At 36.9% G+C, this 22,965-nt stretch overlaps 1 protein-coding gene across 1 annotated transcript in view; it reads right to left on the bottom strand.

Annotated features, from left to right (window-relative positions):
- The window catches only part of RAB2A (RAB2A, member RAS oncogene family), a 109,813-nt gene that overhangs the window by 29,584 nt on the left and 57,264 nt on the right, over positions 1–22,965 (bottom strand). Inside the window, exons 3-6 of the mRNA XM_010360349.2 lie at positions 21,136–21,203; positions 9,137–9,219; positions 8,615–8,707; positions 1,626–1,737 (exon numbers count right to left, since the gene is read on the bottom strand). Coding sequence (XP_010358651.1) covers positions 1,626–1,737; positions 8,615–8,707; positions 9,137–9,219; positions 21,136–21,203 — 356 coding nt within the window. The remainder of the gene's footprint in view (positions 1–1,625; positions 1,738–8,614; positions 8,708–9,136; positions 9,220–21,135; positions 21,204–22,965) is intronic.

Below are 22,965 nucleotides of genomic sequence, written 5' to 3'. Positions count from 1 at the left end.
GTGATGTTTGGCTATAGAATGGTTACTTTCTAAGAGTGTTCTGACTTGTGAACACTGTTCTGACCTGCCTATTTCCTGGTTCTCCGGCTAGAAAACTTTCTTTTTCTGCGCCTGTTGACCTTTCTAGGTTGCCTGTTTCTCTAGCACCCAGTCTTGGGTATGTGGCAAAAAGAAAACTAAGGGAAATCATCACTATGTCATTCCTCTGGCACCAAGGTCTATAGCTGGTGTGTAGTAGGCTATGCCATCTAGGCTTATGTAAGTACACTCTATGATGCTCACATGACAATGAAACCACCCGGTGACATATTTCTCAGAATGTATCCCTGTTGTCAAGCAACGCATGACTGTATAATATTTTACCTAAGAAAGAATTCTTCAGTGAAAATACCAATGCTGTAGAATTACTGTGGTCAATTTCTAGGTTCAAGGGTTAATCAGAAGAGCTCCAAGTATCACTCTTAATAAATATTTACTGACTGCTTACTATGTTGAAGGCACATGCTAGTTGTTTCCCAAGACCCTGACCTCTGTTATCCTTACAACAGTGATTCTTAAATCATTTGTTTTTCAGAACTACTTTCTGTAGTTGCTCTTATAAGCTGTTCTTATCCAGAAATCGGGAACTAAGCATTACTTTGGATAAACTACGACTTTTCTTAGCTTCATCACCTCTTTTTATAAAATAAGAGTAGTTGCTCTTATAAGCTGTTCTTATCCAGAAATCGGGAACTAAGCATTACTTTGGATAAACTACGACTTTTCTTAGCTTCATCACCTCTTTTTATAAAATAAGAGTAATACATTTACCTTAGAAAGCATCAACTATGTAATCATCTCTTTATAATATGTATCAACACACTACCTCCAAACACATACAGCATAAAAGAATACACTGTGTTCAGAAAAGTTCCAACAGTCCAGGTTGATCAATGGAAATAATTGAAATAATACAAATTTCATCAATAGATGAAACAATTCTCATGCTTTGTAAAATATTACACAGCAATACTATAATACTTTAAGCAGAAGTGGTGATGTGATAATATATTGACAGTTAAAAAAATAAATAAAATTTAAAAAAATAAGCAGAAGTGGATATAAATAGCTACAAATGTTCTGGTGTCTTGAAACATTTCCAGATTTCATTAGTGTGTTCTTTATTTCCCTCCCATGCAACACAAAAAAGATTTCCCTACCATGCAACCCAAAGAACTTCAATACCTTGTATCTTTGAGTACAGTGGGTTCCCAGAGAAGAAAGCCATTTTGCTCAACATAATCTGAAAGAACAGAACTACACTATCCTCTTCCATTGGCCAGACTGACTTTATATGAATGTGATTAAAATATAACTCTCAGAAATTATAGGAAATTGTTTAGAAAAAGGGAGGGAGGGAAAATACGTACAAAGATGTAAGAAAGCATTCAGGCTTTAAGAGAAGGCTCAATATGATTTAAGAGTCTGACAGAAGGTAAATGTTACAAGGCATTTCAAAGGGAAGAAATTTTCCTACTTTATGATGTTCCAAGGCCATCTGACTAAAAACTTAAATAATAAAATGAAGATATGTAAAACATTTCTATTAAGTTAAAGATGAACATTTTAAAGGGCCTCTTATTTACCTCTTCTACATTGGAAGCAGTCTTAGCAGACGTTTCCATGAAGATAAGTCCATGTTCTCGTGCAAAAGCTTCACCTTCTTCTTTTTTTACTTCTCTTCTAGATTCTAAATCACTAAATATGGGAAAGAAAGGGTCGCATTATTAATCAACATGGTACAAATAGAAGCATCTGTGGAAAGTGTACCATGGAATTCAAAGTTGTGATGACCATTCTTTTAATTAATTTTTAACATACTAACTGTATTATTCAGGGTATTATAAGGGTTAGTATTTAGAACACACTGTCTAGTTGCCAAGAACAATCCAACAGAAGAAAGAGTCTGTGTTAAGAGTTCTAGAATGTCAGAACTAGCTGTGACTTAAGGGAGCCTCTAGTCTAATACCTTATATCTTTGAGTACAGTGCATTCCCAGAGAAGAAAGCCATTTTGCTCAACATAATTTGAAAGAGCAGGACTATACTATCCTCCTCCATTGGTCAAACTGACTGAGTTTCTATGAATGTGATTAAAATATAACTCTCAGAAACTATAGGAAATTGTTTAGTAAAATCCAAAGTACTAAAGATACATTACAACATTGATCCCAGTTTGTTTAATTCCCAGTTTCTTCTTAAAGCAAAACTGATATAGACAGAGAGAGAGAAGGAGGGAGGGAGGAGGACTAGAGAGAGAGAGAGAAAAGGAGAAAGGGTGGGAGGGAGAAAGTATAAGCTAGAAATTTCCGATGAAAGCAGGGTATTCATTTTTATCATACTAGAATTGTATCAGTGAGGTGGGGGAGGAAGTAGCAGTTGCTTTTAAAGCGTGTTTTATTTTAAGTTAAAAACCTTTACTATTTCTTTTTACATATTATTTACCATTACATGTTTATACATGAAAAAAGATGTATGATAATATCCACATACTTCCAGCTAGTCTTGACATATAATTTGCCAGATTTCAGGTTTCTTTCCCTTTAAGAAATAAAATCAGCAGAATCATCACCTGTGTGTCTCTGATCCCACTCTCCTCCCTCTTACCCTAAAGGTAACCATTACCTGAATTTGGTGTTTTCATTCTCATGCATGTTTTTGCATTTATACTCATGTTTATAACTATAAATGGTATTTCTTTTTCATATCTTTAAAAATTCAGATGTAGCTACTGTTTTACAACTTGTTAACCTTGGTCAACATTATGTTTTTCAAATTTATCCATATAACACATGTAGATCTAGTTTATTTTTTAACTGGTGTATTATAGCCTACTGAATGAATGCAATACAACTTAAATTCCCTATGAGACAAAGTTATTTAAAATTTTTCATTATTACAATGTTACAATAAGCATTTTATATATATATATATAAAATATATATATATATAAAATATATATATATATAAAATATATATATATATATATAAAATATATATATATATATAAAATATATATATATATATATATATATTGTGTATACATGTGCCAAGGCTTTTCCAGGGCAGTTTTTAAAAATTTTTTCAGAGACAAAGTCTCACTATGTGGCTCAGGCTGGTCTTGAACTCCTGGACTCAAGTGGATCCTCCCACTTTGGCCTTCCCAATTGCTAGGATTACAGGACTGAGCCACTACGCTAAGCCTGGGTAGGATTTTTCAAACTGTGTCATGACTCAATGAATTGTAAAAATCACTCAGTAGGAAATAATCAGAATTTTTTTAAAAAAAGAAACAATAGGCCGGGTGCAGTGGCTCACGCCTGTAATCCCAGTACTTTGGGAGGCCGAGGCGGGAGGGTCACCTCAGGTTAGGAGTTCAAGACCAGTTTGGCCAACATGGTGAAACTCCTTCTCTACAAAATACAAAAATTAGCTGGGTATGAGGGCGGGTGCCTATAATCCCAGCTACTCAGGAGGATGAGGAGGAAGAATTGCTTGAACCTGGGAGGCGGAGGCTGCAGTGAGCAGAGATCATGCCACTGCATATACTGTTTCATGGAACTTATGTATAAAGGTATAATTTATGAATATTTTGTTTTATGTGTAGGTGTATACACAATTTATTTACTAGGTCATGATGTAAAATATATTTCTTACCATAGGTCAAGTCAAAAACTCAAAAGCCATAGTACCTGATTATATACTGAGTGCAAAGTTTTAAAAATACCTCAGTTTTCCAGGCATTACATCATATTGTTGTCTTAGTTCACTCCCTCTGAATTCCACTTAAGTTGCTTAGGTTACTTAAGCATCTTTCTTTTAATTTATGCCCCCTTTTTGTTTAGAGTTTGCATTGTAATACTTATACTATTAAAAAACTTTCATCTTTTAAACGTCTGCTTCCTATTTCTTATGTAACTAATTTATTAATACAATGCCATAGTAAGAAAAATCTGTGTCATCTGTCGCTCTGACTAGGTCACTGCCCTTCACTGGTTCCCTACTGCTTAATGCCTCTAATTCAAAAATTGCTTATTCCCTGTTTTGATGTCTACCCACAATTCAATTCATCTAAAAATAATAATCTCATTTATTTCTGTTCTTTGTTGTTCATTATACTCCTGATTTTAAAGGTCACCCACCTACGATCATCAGGAACATCTCTTGTTTACATACTATGCTTTGTTTATGTCTTCTCACATTTGAACTATCAGCTCCTAGTGGTCGGCAACCAAATTTAAGCCACCAGTAAGCTGTCACTCATCATGTTTCAGATACAAAGAAAAAATCGGTAAAATAAAAGGATTAAAAATTCTCTTTATTCTCCAAGTATTTTTCTCTTATTATTTCATACCTTGAATGGCAGAATAACTATTTCCATCACAGAAAGACTAAAGCTTCCTTCCAATAGCTTCATAACCTTAAAAAGATTTAGTGAGACGATTTAAATGTGGAAAAGAATACCCAGGAAAGACCTTCAGAGAATATAATGGTTTCTTCTCTACACAAACAAGCAATGTTTATCTTTTTATAATGTAAGTATCACTTAAGTAAATATTTTCTCTTAATAGCAAATCTCAATTTCTATTAAAACAACACTCTAAAATCTATACAGTGTAATGATGTTTTACATTATAGTTTTATAGCTTTTTTGAGGTCTAATAGACATAAAAGAAGTTGTACTTAAAAGCAAAATTTGTTTAGTTTTAAGATATGTATGCCTGTGAAGCCATCCGTCTCCCAAAAGTTTCCTCAGACTCCATTGTAACTCATCCCTTCTTGCCACTGCACCCTAGGCAGCTGATGATCTGCTTTCTGCCACTACAGATAAGTCCGCATTTACTAGGATTTTTATATAAACGTAATCACATGATATTTTTGATCTGAGTTTTTTACTCTGTAATTATTTTGAGAATCATCCATTTTGCTGCATGTATCAATAGTTCATTCCTCTTTATAGCTGAGCCGTAGTCTGTGGTAAGGCTATATCACTGTTTTTCCATTCATCTGTTAATTGATATTTGAGTTGTTTCCAGTTTGGGGCTATTACAAATAAAGCTGGTATGAATATTTGTACATAATTCTGTGGACATACGAAGACATATTTACGTTGTGTAAACATCTGGGAGTAAAATGGCTAGGAAATATAGACGTGTGTTTAATTTCTTTTTTTGAGACAGGGTCTTGCTCTGTGGCCTAGCCAGGAATACAGTGGCGTGATCATGGTTCACTGCAGCCTCGACCTCTCAGGCTTAAGTGATCCTACCACCTCAGCCTCTGGAGTAGTAGCTGGGACTGTAAGTATGCACCACCATGTTCAGCTACTTATTTTAAAAATTTATTATTTTTGTATAGACGAAGTCTCCCTACATTGCCCAGCCTGGTCTCAAACTACTAGGCTCAAGTGATCCTCCCGCCTCGGCCTGCTAATTTCTAAAGAAACTACCAAATTGTTTTCCAAAGTGATTGTATCATTTTACGTTCCCATCAGTAGTATATCTTCTGTAGTGAACTGCTGGTTCAAATCTTTTGTTCATTTTTAAAAACTGGATGTCTTATTAATGAATTATAAGCATTTTTCATATATTCTAGATATAAATCCTTTGTCAGTTATGTTTCACAAATATTTCCTCCCAGTCTGTAGCTTGCCTCTTCATTTTTGTAACTGTTTTTCTTCAAATTTATTTATTTAAATTGATAGATAAAATTGCATATATTTATCATGCAGAACATATTGTTTTGAAGTATATATACACTGTGGAATGGCTAAATCTAGCTAATTTGCATTATCTCACAGTTATTTTTTGTGGTGAAAACACTTAACATCCACTCAGCATTTTTCCAGAATGCACTATATTACCATTAACCATGTCACGATGTTGTAAAATAATGTAACTGTCTTTTGAAGAACAAAGTTTTAAATTCAGTTAAAGAGCAATTTATTGATTTTTTTCTGTTTATAGTTCATGCTTTTTTCTGTCCCATTTAAGAAATGTTTGCCAAAATAGGGTCACTAAAATTTGTTTTCTCTAGAAATTTTAAGTAGTTTTAGCTCTTACACTTAGGTCTATGATCCACTTCCAGTTAATTTTTGTATATGGTATAATGCAAGGGTTGAGGTTCATATTTTTACATACGACTATTAACTGATTCAGCATCATCTGATGAAAAGATTACCCCTTCTTCAACTAAGTTAGCATCTCTGTCAAAAAATTAATATATCATATATATCATTAATATATCATGAATCTACTTCTGGAACTTCTTATTCAGCTCTACTGATCTATGTCTGCTTATGCCAAACAATATTAAATTGATTATAGTATAATAAATCTTAAAATTTGTAGAATAGTAAATTCTCTTCAATATTGTGCCTCTTTGTCAAAGCTGATTTGGCTATTCGGTAGACTTTGCATTTTCATAGAACTTTAAAGTCAGCTTGCCAATATCTACACTCCGAAAAAAAGTCTGCCAACATTTGATAGTTTGATTAGGGTTACAATGAAACTTTTTTTTTTCCTTGGAGACAGTGGAGTCTCGCTTTTTTGCCCAGGCTGGAGTACAGCTGGCTCAATCATAGCTCACTGCAACCTTGAGCTCCTGGATTCAAGCAATCCTCTCACTTCTGTTTTCTAAGTAGAGCTAAAGGCATGTACCAGCAAGCCTAGCTAGTTTTTTTTTAAAATTATTATTTTATTTTTTGTAGAGACAAGATCTTGCTACATTCCCAGGTTGGTCTTGAACTCCTTGCCTCATGTGATCCTCCTGCCTTGGCCTCTCAAAGTGCTGGGATTACAGATGTGAGCCACTGTACCTGGCCTTCAATGAATTTTTACATAAATTTGAGAAGACATCTTATATTTAGTCTTACAATCCATGACTATGATTATATCTCTTTATTTAGTCTATTTACAATATTCTCTTTATCTTTTTATCTATAGTGATGTCAACCTTTCTTTCCTGATATTGCTAATGTTTGTCTTTTTACCTGATCAGTATCTACTTTATTTTATCTTCTGAAGAACTAGCTTTTGGTTTCATTGGTTTTCTCTTTCTCTTTTTTTTCACGGGCAGGCGGCTTTCCTTGAGTTTGATTTGCTCTTACTCCAGTTTCTTAAGGCAAAAAAATTATGCTACTTTCTTTGTTTTTTTTTGAGACAAGGTCTTGCTCAGTTGCCTAGGCTGGAGTAGAGTGGCATGAACAGAGTTCACTGCAGCCTCAAGTGGGCTCAAGTGATTCTCCCACCTCAGCCTCCCAAGTAGCTGGAACCACAGGAATGCACCATCGTGTCTGGCTAAATTTTGTAATTTTTTGTAGAGATGGAGTCTCCCTGTGTTGCCCAGGCAGATCTTGAACTCCTGGGATCAAGCAATCCTCCACCTGGGCCTCCCAAACTGTTGGGATCACAGATGTGAGCCACTGTACCTGGCCCTAGGCTGTTCATTTAAAAATTTTCTTAATAGTACTATTTTAATTGCATCTCACACATTTTCAAAGATTGCAGAGAGAGAAGTTAACTTGTGGGAATAAATGCAAATAATTCCTGTTCATGGAAACACAGACTGTGTCCTGTGGAATAAAATTAATACCCTGTTAATATTGTTCAGTTTTGCATTCATCTTGTAAATGCATTTCAGTATTCCTTATTTGATTGTAAATGTGTGGTACTTTGAGTTCCCTTCTGAACTGGTTGAAATATCTTACCAGTTTCCTTATCTTGTTAATTAATGAGATAAAAGTTTTGAGATGTCCTCATTATCACATAAGCCATGATTTTGCCTATCTAATATTAATATAACCCTAAAGAAGGAAAGGGCTGGGTGTGGTGGCTTTTACCTGTAATTCCACTACTTTTGGAGGCCCAGGTGGGAGAATCACTTGAGGTTAGGAGACCAGCTTGGGCAACAAAGTGAGACCCTTTCTTTACAACAAATAAAAAGACTAACTGGGGGTGGTCATGCATGCCTATAGTCTCAGCTACTTGGGAGGCTGAGGCAGGATTCCCTTGAGCCCAGGAGGCCGAGCTGCAGCAAGCTATGATCACACCACTGCACTCTAGCCTGGGTAACAGAGACCCTGTCTCAAACAAAAGAAACAAAACAAAATAAAACAAAAAGAATGGTGCCTAGCATTTTGAAAATACTAATATTTTCTTACCACTGTAAGTTTCTACAAAAATTAGTGAAAACTTTCCCACACTCTTGGAAGTTTATGGAAACTGGTGAAGCAAGAAGGTTTTCTCATATTTTAAATGGACAGCACAAAGATGTTCAATCCATCTCCCCAAATAAATCAGTAGGTTTTAACTTTACATCAGGAATCTGATAAAACTCCTTCAGATTACTTTTTAAAGTACTTCTTTACACAAAAACTATTTCAAATAATAACAGTAATAATCTCCAAGAAAGTTTATTATCATCATTTTAAAAATCAAAAGAAACACCTTAGAATTTCTGAAATTTTATAACTTAAGAGGCTGGTAACTCACAGTTGAACACATGTTAAGGAAAGTAGTCAAATAAACAGTACAGTCTTCATCACTAATGCAATGTAAACTCTAAATTAGCCTTTTTACCTTTTATTTCCAATAAGCATAATGACCATGTTGGAATTGGAATGCTGGCGGGCATCTTCTAACCAGGTTGTCAAGTGGTTGAATGTATCTCTCCTAAACATAAATAATAATTTAATTACTATGTTCAAAGCATTTCCCTCAGTATACAACGAACAATATACATATTATTAAAGATAACCATTTTTAGCCACATCCACTTATGTAACGAGAAGTAGTTTTAAGCACCATATCTGGGTTTAGAGTTCACTGATTACACTTCAGTTTATAAATTCAATGTAATCACACTTTAGAAAATTCCAATGAATAAATAAAATTGCCAATTTCAATTTGAAGGTGCTAATTCAAATAAAAACAATTCAGGTGCAGATTTCTGTAGTAAATTTAAATTGGACTCAAGACGCAGTTTTAAAGGTGAGTAGCCAGGGCAGAAAGGGTAAGCTGTTCTTTCATCACTGTTAACCACATTTATTTAGAAAAACTCTCTGTATTGACTACTGAATTGCAAAGTTTTCAAGTTCTCACCGTGTAATATCGTAAACTAGTAAAGCTCCTGCTGCACCTCTGTAATACGACCTTGTGATGGAACGAAAGGATTCTTGCCCTGCCTGTGATGAAAGAAAAGGTTGGAGAGTTTCCTTTAATACAATGTCCTCTATATTTTCATATTATTCATATACAGAATACAGGCAGGTAGGGAAGGAGTGCATAAAGGGAGAGAAGAAAACTTAACTTCATCAGTCTTAGGAAAAAGTTACAAAATACCACTATTGCTCAAGATTGCTCAAGTCAACCAGACGCACATGTAGTGCACACATAGTCGCTCCTGCAACCTCCCCACCCCGCAGACCTCTAAACCCTTTTTGGCAATCCCTGACAACCCAATTTACTGAATGGCTTCACAATACATGAATCATTATTAAAGGACAGAATGGACTCCTAGCAACTAAGCTCTGAAGACAAATTTGAAAGGAAGCAAATAACCCAGAGCCTCACATTTGAATTCAATAACCCACTCCCTGGGGCAGCTGTTGACACTAGAATAAATAAAGCCCATTGTAAATAAATGATGAATGACATCTTTACGCCCACCATCTGCTGGTGTAAAGGTTGTTGGAAGGCCAAGGATGCAGATTTTATCAGTTATATCATAAACTGCAGTGAGCTTTCAACAGTCATCAAATGGAATTCTTTGAGCAATCATTTTATTATGAAAAACAAAATGGTTCTGAATTTAATTTATATAAGTTTTCTCTCCACACTTAATCAATTTTCTCTGTATTTGATATATAAAACGCTTGTCAAAAGGCAACAGGATGTAAAAGTCATCTTTATATCCACTTGTGAAACAGACACAAGAGATTATGCAAAGCTAGGTGATTTCTCTTTTACTCGTGGTACTAATTTCTGTTTTTTAAAGAATTGCTGGGGAGGAATGTGACTGTTGTCTCTGAGTTTAAAACGGAGACAGCTCTTATAATAAGTTATTTTTCATTTTTAATCCCTTCTTTTTCTACTTTTGCAAAAATGTAAGCATTTTAATTAAGTAAACGTAAAGCCAATTTTAACGATTTTTATATTCAAAATCCCCTAACTTGAAAAATATTGACGTTTACACATTCTGAGTTCTCATCTTGCAATGGAAATATTTAGCCCTTCCCACCCTCAGAATGCGCATGGACGGCTCCTGTTCTGCCATGTTTAACACTCAACAGTCTACAATACCTTGCTCTTCTTAGCCCTTCTTCTATACTCCCTCCCTCCCCGACCCCCTGCATGTAGCTAAGTGTGTGCTAGGCACTGGGTCTGGCACATAAGCAGGCATTCAGAGAAAGCCTGTTGAGTGAAAAAATGGAAAAATAGGCCGGGCATGGTGGCTCATGCATGTAATCCCAGCACTTCGGGAGGCCATGGCTGGTGGATCGCTTAAGCCTGGGAGTTTAACCCATTTATGCCTAGTGTTCCATTATTGGAATGCTAAGCTTGTGGGAGTTTTTACATCCTACTGCTCAAGGCCACTGACAAGGTCTAATTTTTCACAAAAAAAAATTAGCAATCTCCTGCATAAATGGGTTAAGACCAGCCTGGGCAACATGGCAAAACCCCGTCTCTACTAAAAATACAAAAATTAGCCCAGTGTGGTGGCACGCCAAGCTACTTGGGAGGCTGAGGGAGGAGGATCTTCTGACCCCAGGTGAGGAGGTTGCAGTGAGATGTAACTGCACCACTGTACTCCAGCCTTGCTAACAGAGCAACACCTGGTCTCCAAAAACAAAAACAAAAAACCAACAAAAAAGTGAAAGAAGAAATCCTAATGTCTTAATTATACGCATAAAATAATCAGTACTCCATCCCATGTAGCTGAGTGGACATCTGTAAATCCTAACGTGCTAAGATTCAATGCAAATAACTTCTCCCATGTGGAAACTAACAATTAGACCCTCTCTTGGGTAGGCAATTTTGGCAGTTAGAATAATATCATGCTAACTTAGATAGTGAGAGAGCCATCACATAAAAGGGCTTTATAAAAATAGCCAAATCATCTCACATAGTTTAGGTCAAACTGAAGACAGCTGGGTATAGTGGCTCACGTCACTTTGGGAGGCTGAGGCAGGAGTATTGCTTTAGGCCAGGAGTTCAAAACCAGCCTGGCTAACATGGCGAGTCCCCATCTCTACAGAAAATTTTTCAAAATTAGCTGGGTGTTGTGGCTCACACATGCAGTCCCAGCCACTTGGGAGGCTGAAGCAGGAGGATCACTTGAGACTAGGAGTTCAAGGCTACAGTGAGCTATAATCACACCACTGCACTCCAGCCTGGGCAACAGATGAGACCCTGTCTCTTTAAAAAAAAAAAAGAAAAAAAAGAAAAACAACAACAACAACAACAAACCCAAAAAACGAGAAGATACCTTGTTTTTATTTTAAATTCATTGTTTTTTAAAATTTATTTTTTATTTTTATTTTTTTATAGAGACCAGGTTTTACCATGTTGCCCAGGGTGGTCTCAAACTACTGGACTTTAAGCAATCAACCTGCCTTGGTCTCCTAAAAGTGCTGGGGTTACAGGTGTGAGCCACTGTTCCAGGCCACATTCACTGTTCTGAAGGCACACTGGCAGGAAATATCTTCTTTCACTGCTTAGCACAGGAAAACTAAGGACTAGATCTTTAGGGATTAATTTCACTGTAAATCCTATGTATCAAGAAAGGATTCTGTGTTAGGTACAGTAGTTCCCCCTTATTTGAGGTTTTGCTTTCTGAGGTTTCAGTTATTGGTGGTCAACTGCAGTCTGAAAATATTAAATGGAAAAGTCCAGAAATAATAATTCCTAAGTTTTAAATTGTACACTCTTCTGAGTAGTGTGATAAAAGTCTCCCACTGTCCTGCTGCTCCGTGCTGCTGGGGATGTGAATCATTCCTTTGTCCAGTCTATCTTCACTGTATATACTACACTACCTGCCTGGTAGTCACTTAGCACAGGTTGAGCACTCCTTATCCGAAATGCTTTGAACCAGAAGTGTTTCCGATTTTAGAATATTTGCATTATACTTATCAGTTGAGCATCCCTAATCTGAAAACTAAAATCCAAAACGCACCAAAGAGCATCTCCTCTGACGGTCATGTGAAAGCTCAAAAAGTTTGGGATTTTCAAATTAGGGTGCTTAAACTGCAGCTGTCTCTGTTATGGGATCGAAAAACTAGTATATATAGAGTTCAGCACTATCTGCAATTTCAGGCATCTTCTGGGGGTGTTAGCATCTATTCTTCATGGATAAGGAGGAACTACTGTAATACAAAAAAGATACGTATTTTGTTAGTTCAAAACAAAAATCAGGTTTACAGCTCTAATATCGCCCATGGCTGATCATTAAGCAAAGGTAAAGTCCTTTAAAACAATCTCTCCAGGAACATTCTGTGGGATGAATTAAAATGAACACATTGCTAGAAAAGCACTACTATAAGATCTAAAATTTCCAGTTCAGAGCCTAGATAAAAGAATAAAAGACAAAACAAATTTAGGAAAAGGAGAAAGGCAAACTTTCATAACCATTCTCATTCCTTCTGAACAAAGAACAAAACATGTTCCAATATGGAAATAACTTACACAATACATTTGAATCTACACTTCTGTCCATTACAAAATCAAACAAAAACTTGAGCAAATAAAAAAACACAATTCCCACTGAAGACTATGACTGTAGCTATGCATCTTAAGATCTATGATTATTTTATAATAAATAAAGATGAGTATTCAGAATAGTTTACAAATTCTTGAGAACTTACTTATCTGAAAACTATCACAACTCTGGCCTATTCTCTTATGGCTTCTCTAACTATAAACAAACTGTTATAAAACAAGTAACTGAATAAAGTTAGCCCAAAGGTTAACAACCTTGACGTATTAAAGCAAAGTAATCTGATTTTTAAAAAGTACCTTAGGCCGGGCATAGTGGCTCACGCCTGTAATCCCAGCACTTTGGGAGGCCGAGACGGGCAGATCACAAGGTCAGGAGTTTGAGACCAGCCTGACCAACTGGTGAAAACCTATCTCTACTAAAAAATACAAAAATTAGCTAGGCGTGGTGGTGCACACCTATAATCCTAGCTACTCCTACTCGGGAGGCTGGGGCAGGAGAATCACTTGAAGCCAGGAGGCGGAGATTGCAGTGAGATGAGATCACGCCATTGCACTCTAGCCTAGGCAACAGAGCGAGGCTGTGTCTTGGGGGGGGGAAAAAAAAGTACTTGAATATATAACTATCCAAACTCGGACTGACCTACGTTGTTTTAAGTGAAACAAAATGGTTAACTTAGGGCTGGGCGTGGTGGCTCATGCCTGTAATTCCAGCACTTTGGGAGGCCAAGGCAGGCAGATCACGAGGTCAAGAGATTGAGACCATCCTGGCTAACACGGTGAAACCCCATCTCTGTGAGCCGAGATTGTGCCACTGCACTCCAGCCTGGGTGAGAGAGCAAGACTCTGTCTCAAAAAAAAAAAAAAAAAAAAAAGTTAACTTAGGAATTGTGAATGTTGTGTTTGATCCTCTTCACTATATCACTATAAACTGTTGGTTAAAAGGGATTTTTGGAAGCTTGAAACCAAACAGGATACAAAATTCTTTGTACGTAATAGTAAGATTCCTGAGAGTAGCTTAGAGTGTAAAGAAAAACACATTTCATCAAACAGGAATGATGCCTAAGTGAACAGCACCACAAAACAAACTTAGGGTGCAGTGGCCAGAGTGGACAGTAAGTTCTCTTGGCTCACAACGTAACTGTTAGATTTATTTTAAAATCCGCAAGATTAGCTGGGTGTGGTGGCTCATGCCTATAATCCCAGCACTTTGGGAGGCCAAGGCGGATGGATCACCTGAGGTCAGGAGCTTGAGACCAGCCTGGCCAACACCGTGAAACCCCGTCTCTACAAAAAATACAAAATTAGCCAGGCGTGGTGGCATGTGCCTGTAATCCCAGCTATTCTAGAGGCTGAGGCAGGAGAATCACTTCAACCCAGGAGGCGGAGACTGCAGTGAGCTGAGATTATGCCACGGCACTCTAGCCTGGGCGACAGAGCTGGACTCTGTCTGCAAAACAAAACAAAACAAAACAAAACAAAACAAAACAAAAAACAATTCACAAAATACTCAGAGATACAAAAAAGTAAAGCAGAACAAGTCTGCCTAAGAGATAAAGAACATGCTCATTTTTAGTGATGCTTAATATTAAATCAGAGTCATGGAACATCTGTGCAAAAGAAGTCTTACACCTTCATCTTTCATGTGAGGATTGCCAAATCAAAATTGATCTTTTGCATCATAATTTTAAAACTTATTTCTAACTGCCAGATAAAGAATCCCCCAAATTGGCTTTCCCATGCATCTAAGTCTTTTGGTGAATAGCAGTATTTGTAGTAACCATGCTGGCAACTAGTAGTCATCTTTACCTCTTCTTCCTCTTCTACTCCTATAAAACATAACTTTATACATATTAAGCTATAGTTCAAAAATCTCTAAATACCCTGAATTAAAGTCCTAAGCTCTTGAGAATCAGATCTCTATTTGTCTCACATGAATTTTTTCTTATTCAATCAGTCTTATTCATACAAGTCCATTTTTTTCTACTGATATCTTGTCTATAGTCTGAAAACTCCTGCTTTTGTGCCTCTGCTTAACTCCTTGCCTGAAAAACTATTTTCTTCTCTCTCCACCTATCCAATTTCCATTTCCTTTGAGGACCAGCTCAAGTCCCTAATTCTTTCACAAAGCTGGGAAAGCTTGTCTACCACAGCCCATAGTTATCCTTTTCTCCTCACAAATCCAAAAGCACTTTCATGTGGTCATTTGGTTCTAATACTATTGATTAGACACAATGAACATACTATTCAATGCTTATCTTTTTTCCTCTTCACTTATCCTTGAGGGATAGCTTAACTCAGAGTACTAAAGTATATTTATAGTAGGCACTCAAATATGTTACCTGGATTGATCCCAAAGAGCCAATAAAGTGAGAAAATTAAGATTTGTGAGAATCAGTGTTAGAGTAATACTTCTCTTACTTGCATTCCTAGTTATTTATCAAACAACTCCAGCTATGTAGAACACAGACGAGAACCAAAAGAAGGAAAGAAGGATTTCTAAACAGCCAAATAAACTGTCCCTTGCCCAAGCACTAAATCTCTGGTACTTTACTTAAAAGACTCATCTTAAAAATTCAGACCTCTATCAAGGAACTGCTATCATTGAGAGGAAAGATTTTGAAATCTACATGCATGTCCAAAACTTCTATTCTGGGTGACAGTAAGATCAGTGATTTTTAGGCTGTCTTAGTGTCCACAGAATCAAAGTGATTTTTAGGCTGTCTTAGTGTCCACAGCAAGGGTGGTGAAAAAGTCAACCTGCACTACTTAGCCGTGGGATCCTAGAAAAGTAACAATGGGTGGAAATACCTAGAAAAAACAGTAGAAGTTGAATGCTTTAAAAAATTTGAGGATATTTACTTTGGAAAAAAGGCTTAGCTGGGCGCAGTGGCTCACGCTGTAATCCCAGACCTTTGGGAGGCCAAGGTGGGCAGACTGCTTGAGCCCAGGAGTTTCTGACCAGCCTTGGGAACATGGCAAAATCCCGTCTCTACAAAATTTAAAAAAAATTAGCTGGGAGTGGTGGCTTGTGCCTGTAGTCCCAGGTAATGGGGAAGCTGAGGTGAGAGGATCACTTGAGCTCAGGAGTTGGAGGCTGTGGTGAGCTGTGATCACACCACTGCACTCCAGCCTGGGCAACAGAGCAAGATCCTGTCTCAAAAAAAAAAAAAAAAGAAAAGAAAAGAAAAAAAGATAAAATAGGATATGATCACCGACGTCCGATTCTTTTTGTGCTGCCATGTAAGAAACACTGGAGACCACAGGTGGGAGGTAATCGCTAAAGTACAATGAAATGTCTAAGACAGTTTCCTGTTCCTGTAGTTCTTCAAGAAAATGTTGATGAATTGCTGCCTAAGGAGGCAGAATAGTTGGAGCTCTAAGCCACTCAACTCCTGGCTGTGAGGATGACGGGGGAGAGGAAGGAAGTGAGAGTAATGGGAACAGAGAGGAGAGGCAGAAGTGGAGGCAGGATTGTTTCCAGCCTTCAGGGTTCCAGGTCCTCTCTCTGGCTCATTACATCTGGTCATCCATCCTTAATGATGCATTCAAACAAAACAATATTCAATTTTTAGAAATAATATGTCAAGAGTATAAAGTAACACTTTTTTTCAAGGAGAAAAAAGTACCTGCGATTTGCTGAGAAGAAACTTTTAGCATATTAGTTTTCATATAATTTTGTCAAAAGTTTCACTAACTCTTACTTGATATAAGACATGTAAAACAAGTATTTCTAGGGAAGCTGAGTAGATAAATGAACTTAACTAAAACATTCATATTACAAATTTTTTTGGAGGGGCTGGGAAATCAAATGTATTTGGATATGCTGGAAGGCAACAGAGAGTGATAGAAGGCAAGAGAAAAAGTAAGAGAAAAAGAACAAGAGCAGGACAAGGCAGTAATGGCTGGCCGTGGTCTAACAGTGAGAACACACCTCTGCCTTCTTTCTACCAATGAACAGAAACCGGGGGCAACATATGTTTCTTCTCCGAATTCCTCTGGCAGAAGAAGAATATTTACAGTTTGGCTTTGGCTTTTAATAAATGAAAAAAAAGTAACTCAGTACAGGGCCAAGTGTCAGTGCTTTAAGGGAGGCACTGATAGACCTTTTTTTTGAGACGGAGTCTTGCTCTGTTGCCCAGGCTGGAGTGCAGTGGCACGATCTTGACTCACTGCAAGTTCCGCCTCTTAGGTTCACGCCATTCTCCTGCCTCAGCCTCCCGAGTAGCTGGGACTACAGGCACCTCCCACCACGCCCGGCGAATTTTTTGTATTTTTAGTAGAGACGGGGTTTCACCGTGTTAGCCAGGATGGTCTCAATCTACTGACCTCGTGATTTGCCTGCCTCTGCTTCCCAAAGTGCTGGGATTACAGGCATGGGCCACACTGATAGACTCTTATCACTGCTTCCAGCTGTGAAACTGATTGACGGCCTTAAGGCCTACAAGGAGTATCTGCTGTCAGCTATCCTAACTATTTGCAAAAGAAAGCAAAGGTGGTGGATGTGAAAATTTTGCAAGGAAAACTCCTTAAATTTTTTGAAGATAAAAATGACAAACATCCTGTAGGCCAGGTGCAGTGGCTCACGCCTGTAATCCTAGCACTTTGGGAGGCCGAGGCGGGCGGATCACCTGAGGTCAGGAGTTCAGGACCAGCCTAACCAACATGGAGAAACCCCGTCTCTACTAAAAATACAAAATTAGCCAGGCGTGGTGGTGCATGCCTGTAATCCCAGCTACTTGGGAGACTGAGGCAGGAGAATCACTTGAACCCAGGAGGCAGAGGTTGCGGTGAGCTGAGACTGCACCATTGCACTCCAGCCTGGGCAACAAGAGTAAAACACCATCTTAAAAAAAAAAAAAAAAAAAAAAGACAAAGATCCTAAGATACTAAGAAAACCTCAGTCCTATAAGGCTGATTAAACACTAATAACAACATTTGGCTAATTTTCCCCTGAAGGACTCTAGGATGGTTTTGTAAACATCTTGGGCCACAAAGAGACGTAACCCTTGCTACCAAAAATGCAAATGGCTATCCAAATGTATAGACACACATTAATGGTACGGAAAATCCTGATTCACTCAGATGTAAACTAAGTGTGAGACCAATCTTAATGCGTATTAGATTACATTTATTAAAAAGTTTTGGAAGTTGGGTATGAAAGTAAGAATAAAGTCAATGAAAATAAGAGAAAAGCCTGACCAGCCTGGGAAACATAACGGGACTCCATCTCTACAAAAAATTTAAAAAATTAGCTGCACATTGTGGGATGCACATGTAGTCCCAGCTACTCAAGAGGCTGAGGTGGGAGGATTGCTTGAGGCCAGGCGTTTGAGGCTGCAGTGAGCTGTGATCATGCCACTACACTCAAGCCTAGGCAACAGAGTAAGACGTCTCAAAACCAAAAAAAAAAAAAAAAAAAAAAAATCCAACAAAAGAGGAAAACCTGTAAGACAAAGACTCAAGAAACAACAAAAGAAATAAGTTAAATTATTTTAAACAGTCCTTTAAATCTGGATCAGGCCATTCGCTCGGGAGCTCTCTATGTAGAAGTTGGAAGTGGTCGAATTCTTTCTTGGGTGTTATGATGTCTTTAAAGGGACCACAGTCTCTCTCAGAAATAGAGGAAAGAAAACAAGCCCTCTGCCCTCCTAGAGGAACACAGACACGGGTTTTTCTTCTATTCCCTTCTCATACTGTCCAGCAAAAGAAATTATTCTAGATTTCTTTTGCAAGTTTATTGTTGTGCAAAGAAATCAACTCAAGCAAAAACAAAAACAAAAAAACACCCACAAAAAAACAGGCTTCTATCAAAAGAAACCATGATGAGTTAATCTACAAAACAGACAACTAGGAAATGAATGGCTTACTCAAGTTTCAAAAAACAAAGATTATTGAAGGGACTACTTTAAGAACAGAACAAGTGAATAAAATAACCTACAGGCAGTGAAGTGGTTTATGCCAAAAATATCACATAATTATCATTACTATATTAACCTTTCCTTTTCAAAACCGTGTACTTTAACTTAGTAGATGACATCTCCTGAACACATCCAGTGACCCTACAAGTTGCTTAGACAGAATTAGATTCTCTATTCATTCATTAAAATTTACCAAACACTGTATGTATCAGTCACCAAGATAAGAATGCAGGATACAAAGCTGCCTAAGATATAGGTGGATCCTTCTCTCATAATGCTTATTCTGAGAAGGGTAGCTAATGTGAACAAAAAGCTACGACAATGGGATCAGAACTACAAGAGATATATGCACAAAATACTACGGGAAGAATAAGTTATTCCCATGGGGGTCAAAAAGGCTTCACAAAAGAGCTGACATCTTAGTCGCCTTAAATGGAAAAGAAAAAAAAAAGGCACTTCAAGCAATGCAAGTATTTATGCAAAAATATAAGAAATGAAAAATATGTTTATTGAAGAGTAACAGTAGTCTGGTTCACACTACACAATGCAAAGATGTGTGTTACACAAGGTTATAAGCTAAAAAGAGTAACTTAGTTTATGTAAATCAGTTCTGAATAAGAGATAGAAACTCAGCCGGGTGTGGTGGTGCACACCTGTAGTCCCAGCTATTCAGGAGACTGAAGTGGGAGGACTGCTTGAGCCCGGGAGTTCGAGGCTGCAGCGAGCTATGATTGTGCCACTGCACTACAGCCTGGGTGACAGACACCCTGTCTCAAAAACAAGGAGAGAGAAACTCTTTTAGTACAGAAGTATAAAATATTTCTTTTTGTTTGGAGATTATTAATTTTAAATTTCTAGGAAAAAAGGGACTTTGTGTATTTTATTTTCCTCTTTTCCACGCAGTTTTGAGATGTTGCCTGAGAGAAGGCAAATCAAAAGTTTTGAGATGCTTTAGGCTCACATGGGAAATCCCCAAGAAATAGTAAAAGTATGAATCTTCACTGAGGAAGAAGAGGCAAAAAAGCACAAGAACCCAGAGTTGAGTGGACAATTCAAGGACAGGACAAGACAGACATGTAGGGTTATCATTTAAGGGACAACTGTGACACATAGGAAGATCAGGAAATCCAGGTTCCACAGCAGCCTTCAGTAACTTGCTTGGTCTAGGGAATCCAGTCTGTGAGACTGGATGTTCTCTAAGGTTCCTTCTTTCAATGGCTACTACACATGACAAGTGAGAAACTAAGACTGAGTGACTGAAGAAAAATAGGCCACAGGTATATGATGATTAAATCCTCTGTCTTTTATATCTCATTTACCAGTTTAGAGAATATGGTCTTTGACAACAACAGGAGACCTTTCAGGTTTTCTTAACTGGGGTTCTGTGAAGAATTATCTCCTAACGCCCTAAAGCAGTGGTTCTCAAAGTGTGATCCGAGGATCCTGGGAATTCCTCAGACTCTTTAAGGGTCCATGTGGTCCTCCATTTCCCAACTGACTATTTGTGTGAGGCTGGATTTTCTTAACATACTTCAATTAAACAACAAATGTAAGGCTCAGTGCAGAAGCAGATATGAGAATCCAGTGTCTTCTATTAAGCAGACAGACATCACTAGTCTCACTAGAAAAATGTAGTTGTTTTGGAAAATATAGTTTCCATTACAATTGTATTATTTACCCTAACAAGTAATCTATTAATTTAAAATGAATTAATGATTGAATATTTGATACGTTTCTCATTTTTAATTTCTAATACAGTAAATATTAATACCTTTAAGCCATATAAGCTAGAGCTCTTTGGGGGTCTTCATTAATTTTTAAAAGTATAAAGCAGTTCTGAAACAAAATGGTTAGAAAATTGCTACCTTAAGGCACCCAATGTATACAATACAATCACTTCACTTTTATGCATCTAAAATGGGAGAATAGAGAAAACAGTCACTCAAATCATTTTCTGTATATTATGGTTCAGATGAGGAATCACGATTGAAAACAATATTGTATGGCATATAATAGGTACTCAATGAACAAGGGTATGACAGAATTAGGATATTGGATTAAGAGCAACATATGACTTCAAGTTGTTAGGACCAAAATATTTAAAATAATAAGCTTGAAGAATAAGTTATTGTATAATATTGATATTCTTATTTTACTTCCTACGTGTACTTGAGACACGCTGATTGTTTTTCTTAAAAATACAGTTTCTAGAGCATTTCAATTTAGACCACATAACGTGAGCATTCACTCAGATATGCTCACTAACACCAACACCCGGGTCCCATCTATTGAAAACAGCGCATAAGAAAAACGAATCTACTCCAGTACCACATTTCATCTCATGGATGCAGGAAGTTAGTGTCTAACAAACCTTAACAGGCATATAACAACATTAAAACAAACATACAATGTACTTTCATAAAGCAACTTTACTGAGATCATACAGTGCATTTTCCCTATACTTACCGTATCCCATATCTGAAGTTTTATCTGTTTCCCATCAATAGTTATCATTCGAGCACCAAACTCTACACCTAAATAGAGTACAAAATGATTTGTTACAAAATTAGTGGGAATATATCTCACTTTTGAGGATTCAAAACAGAATGTTTACTTCCAAGACATGCTATGCTAGGTAATATACAGATAGACTTTAACAAATGCAGCTCCTATACTTAGAAAATATATAAGCTAAGGAAGAGGTGCTAGTAAGACATAAGCTAAGGACATAATTAAAATACTAAGACACTGAAATGTGGCAGAGTCAATATTAAGAAACCAACTGTGGTCTTCATGTTTTGCAGGCTCAGTAACATAAAAATTAAAAAAGAGATCATCCAAGAGCCATAATTATTAATCATAAATGTTAGATATTAAAATTTCTTAAAAATTACATTAATACGGTATAAAAATCACCAAAAAGGGACAGACATATTTCAATATCATAGTATAGGTTCCAAGCATGAATAATTAGCAAGGAAAGAAATCTCCAAATCTGCCATTAGCTATAACCAACGTTTTAACATACTTCCCAGACAGTGCTCCATGAATACACATGCAGAAATAAGTATATAATTCTGCATAAATGGGAACATAAAAATTCTGCTCTGCAATTTGCTTTTTATTTAATAATACATCACAGACATTATTCTGTATCACAAACATCCCTGCAAATCATTAAACATAAAACTATGCCACTATTTTTGATGCCTGCATAATATTCTTTTGTGTACAGATAATTTACGAACTTGATACTTTATTGCTACAGATTTAGGTTGTTCTCCTATTTTCACTAAACAGTGAATGTTAAAATGAACTTTCTGCATACATTTTTCAACTTACTATAATTTTAGGCAAATTATAAGAAATCAGATTATAGGCCAAAAGGAACACAGACTTCACACCTACAAGTTTACTACTTTGGCTTTTAACTTGCATTTATCATCTTTGGAAAGTACTCATTCAGTCATCAAAATAGTAGAAAAATAGGGGATAATTTTAGAAGGGCAAACAGTTGTGAAGACAACTCTGGAAGTAGCATATCTCTTATACCAAATCATTACTACCTAGAGTATGTTCAATCAGTATTTAGATCATTTAGATCAGAGTCAGGGTGAAGGGAAGACACACATGGTACCCAGAAACCAAATGTTATCCTGGTAGAAAAACAACTTATAGTTTCCCAGAGAAGAACATACTGCCCAATGTCGGAATTCCAATTCAGCATCTCCCATAACTCCCCAACTGTGATTAGAAAGGTGACAAACAAAGGTAATTTGTCCCATGACATAAAACCTGATGAGCTTTTACTCTACATTATAATAGTTATTCCATCCCACAGGCCTGATGAATACCAAGAAACTAAGATGATGTTTATGTTTCTCAGGCTCAGAAATACAAGAAAGCTAGAGAAAAGAGATTCAGGGGTCATGATGTATCAGACTGAAAAATGAAAAATTGACAAATTATGCCACATAAAACCATTACAGTGTTTATATATATATGCACCTACATATGCATATAGATTCATAACATATCTATGTGAATATACATATTCATATCTGTTCTATGCCACAGGGTGGAGTCATACACAAAATCCATTAATGACATGAAAAATGAAATTAGTTGGGGGAAGAAACCAGTTGCTAAGTAAGATACAGATATTCTTTGAAATACTCCGTATTGAAAATGAATATATTGAAGCACAAAATTCTACATGTCAGCGAGATATCAGACAGAGTAGAGGCTTTTTCATGAATCTATTGTTTCTACCTACAAATGAGACAGAGAGAGAGA

This window comes from Rhinopithecus roxellana, chromosome 9, assembly GCF_007565055.1.
Source record: "Rhinopithecus roxellana isolate Shanxi Qingling chromosome 9, ASM756505v1, whole genome shotgun sequence".
In the NCBI taxonomy this organism is placed as follows: domain Eukaryota; kingdom Metazoa; phylum Chordata; class Mammalia; order Primates; family Cercopithecidae; genus Rhinopithecus; species Rhinopithecus roxellana.
The sequence above is the reverse complement of the archived record's forward strand: the minus strand, read 5'-3'. Positions and strand labels throughout refer to the sequence as shown.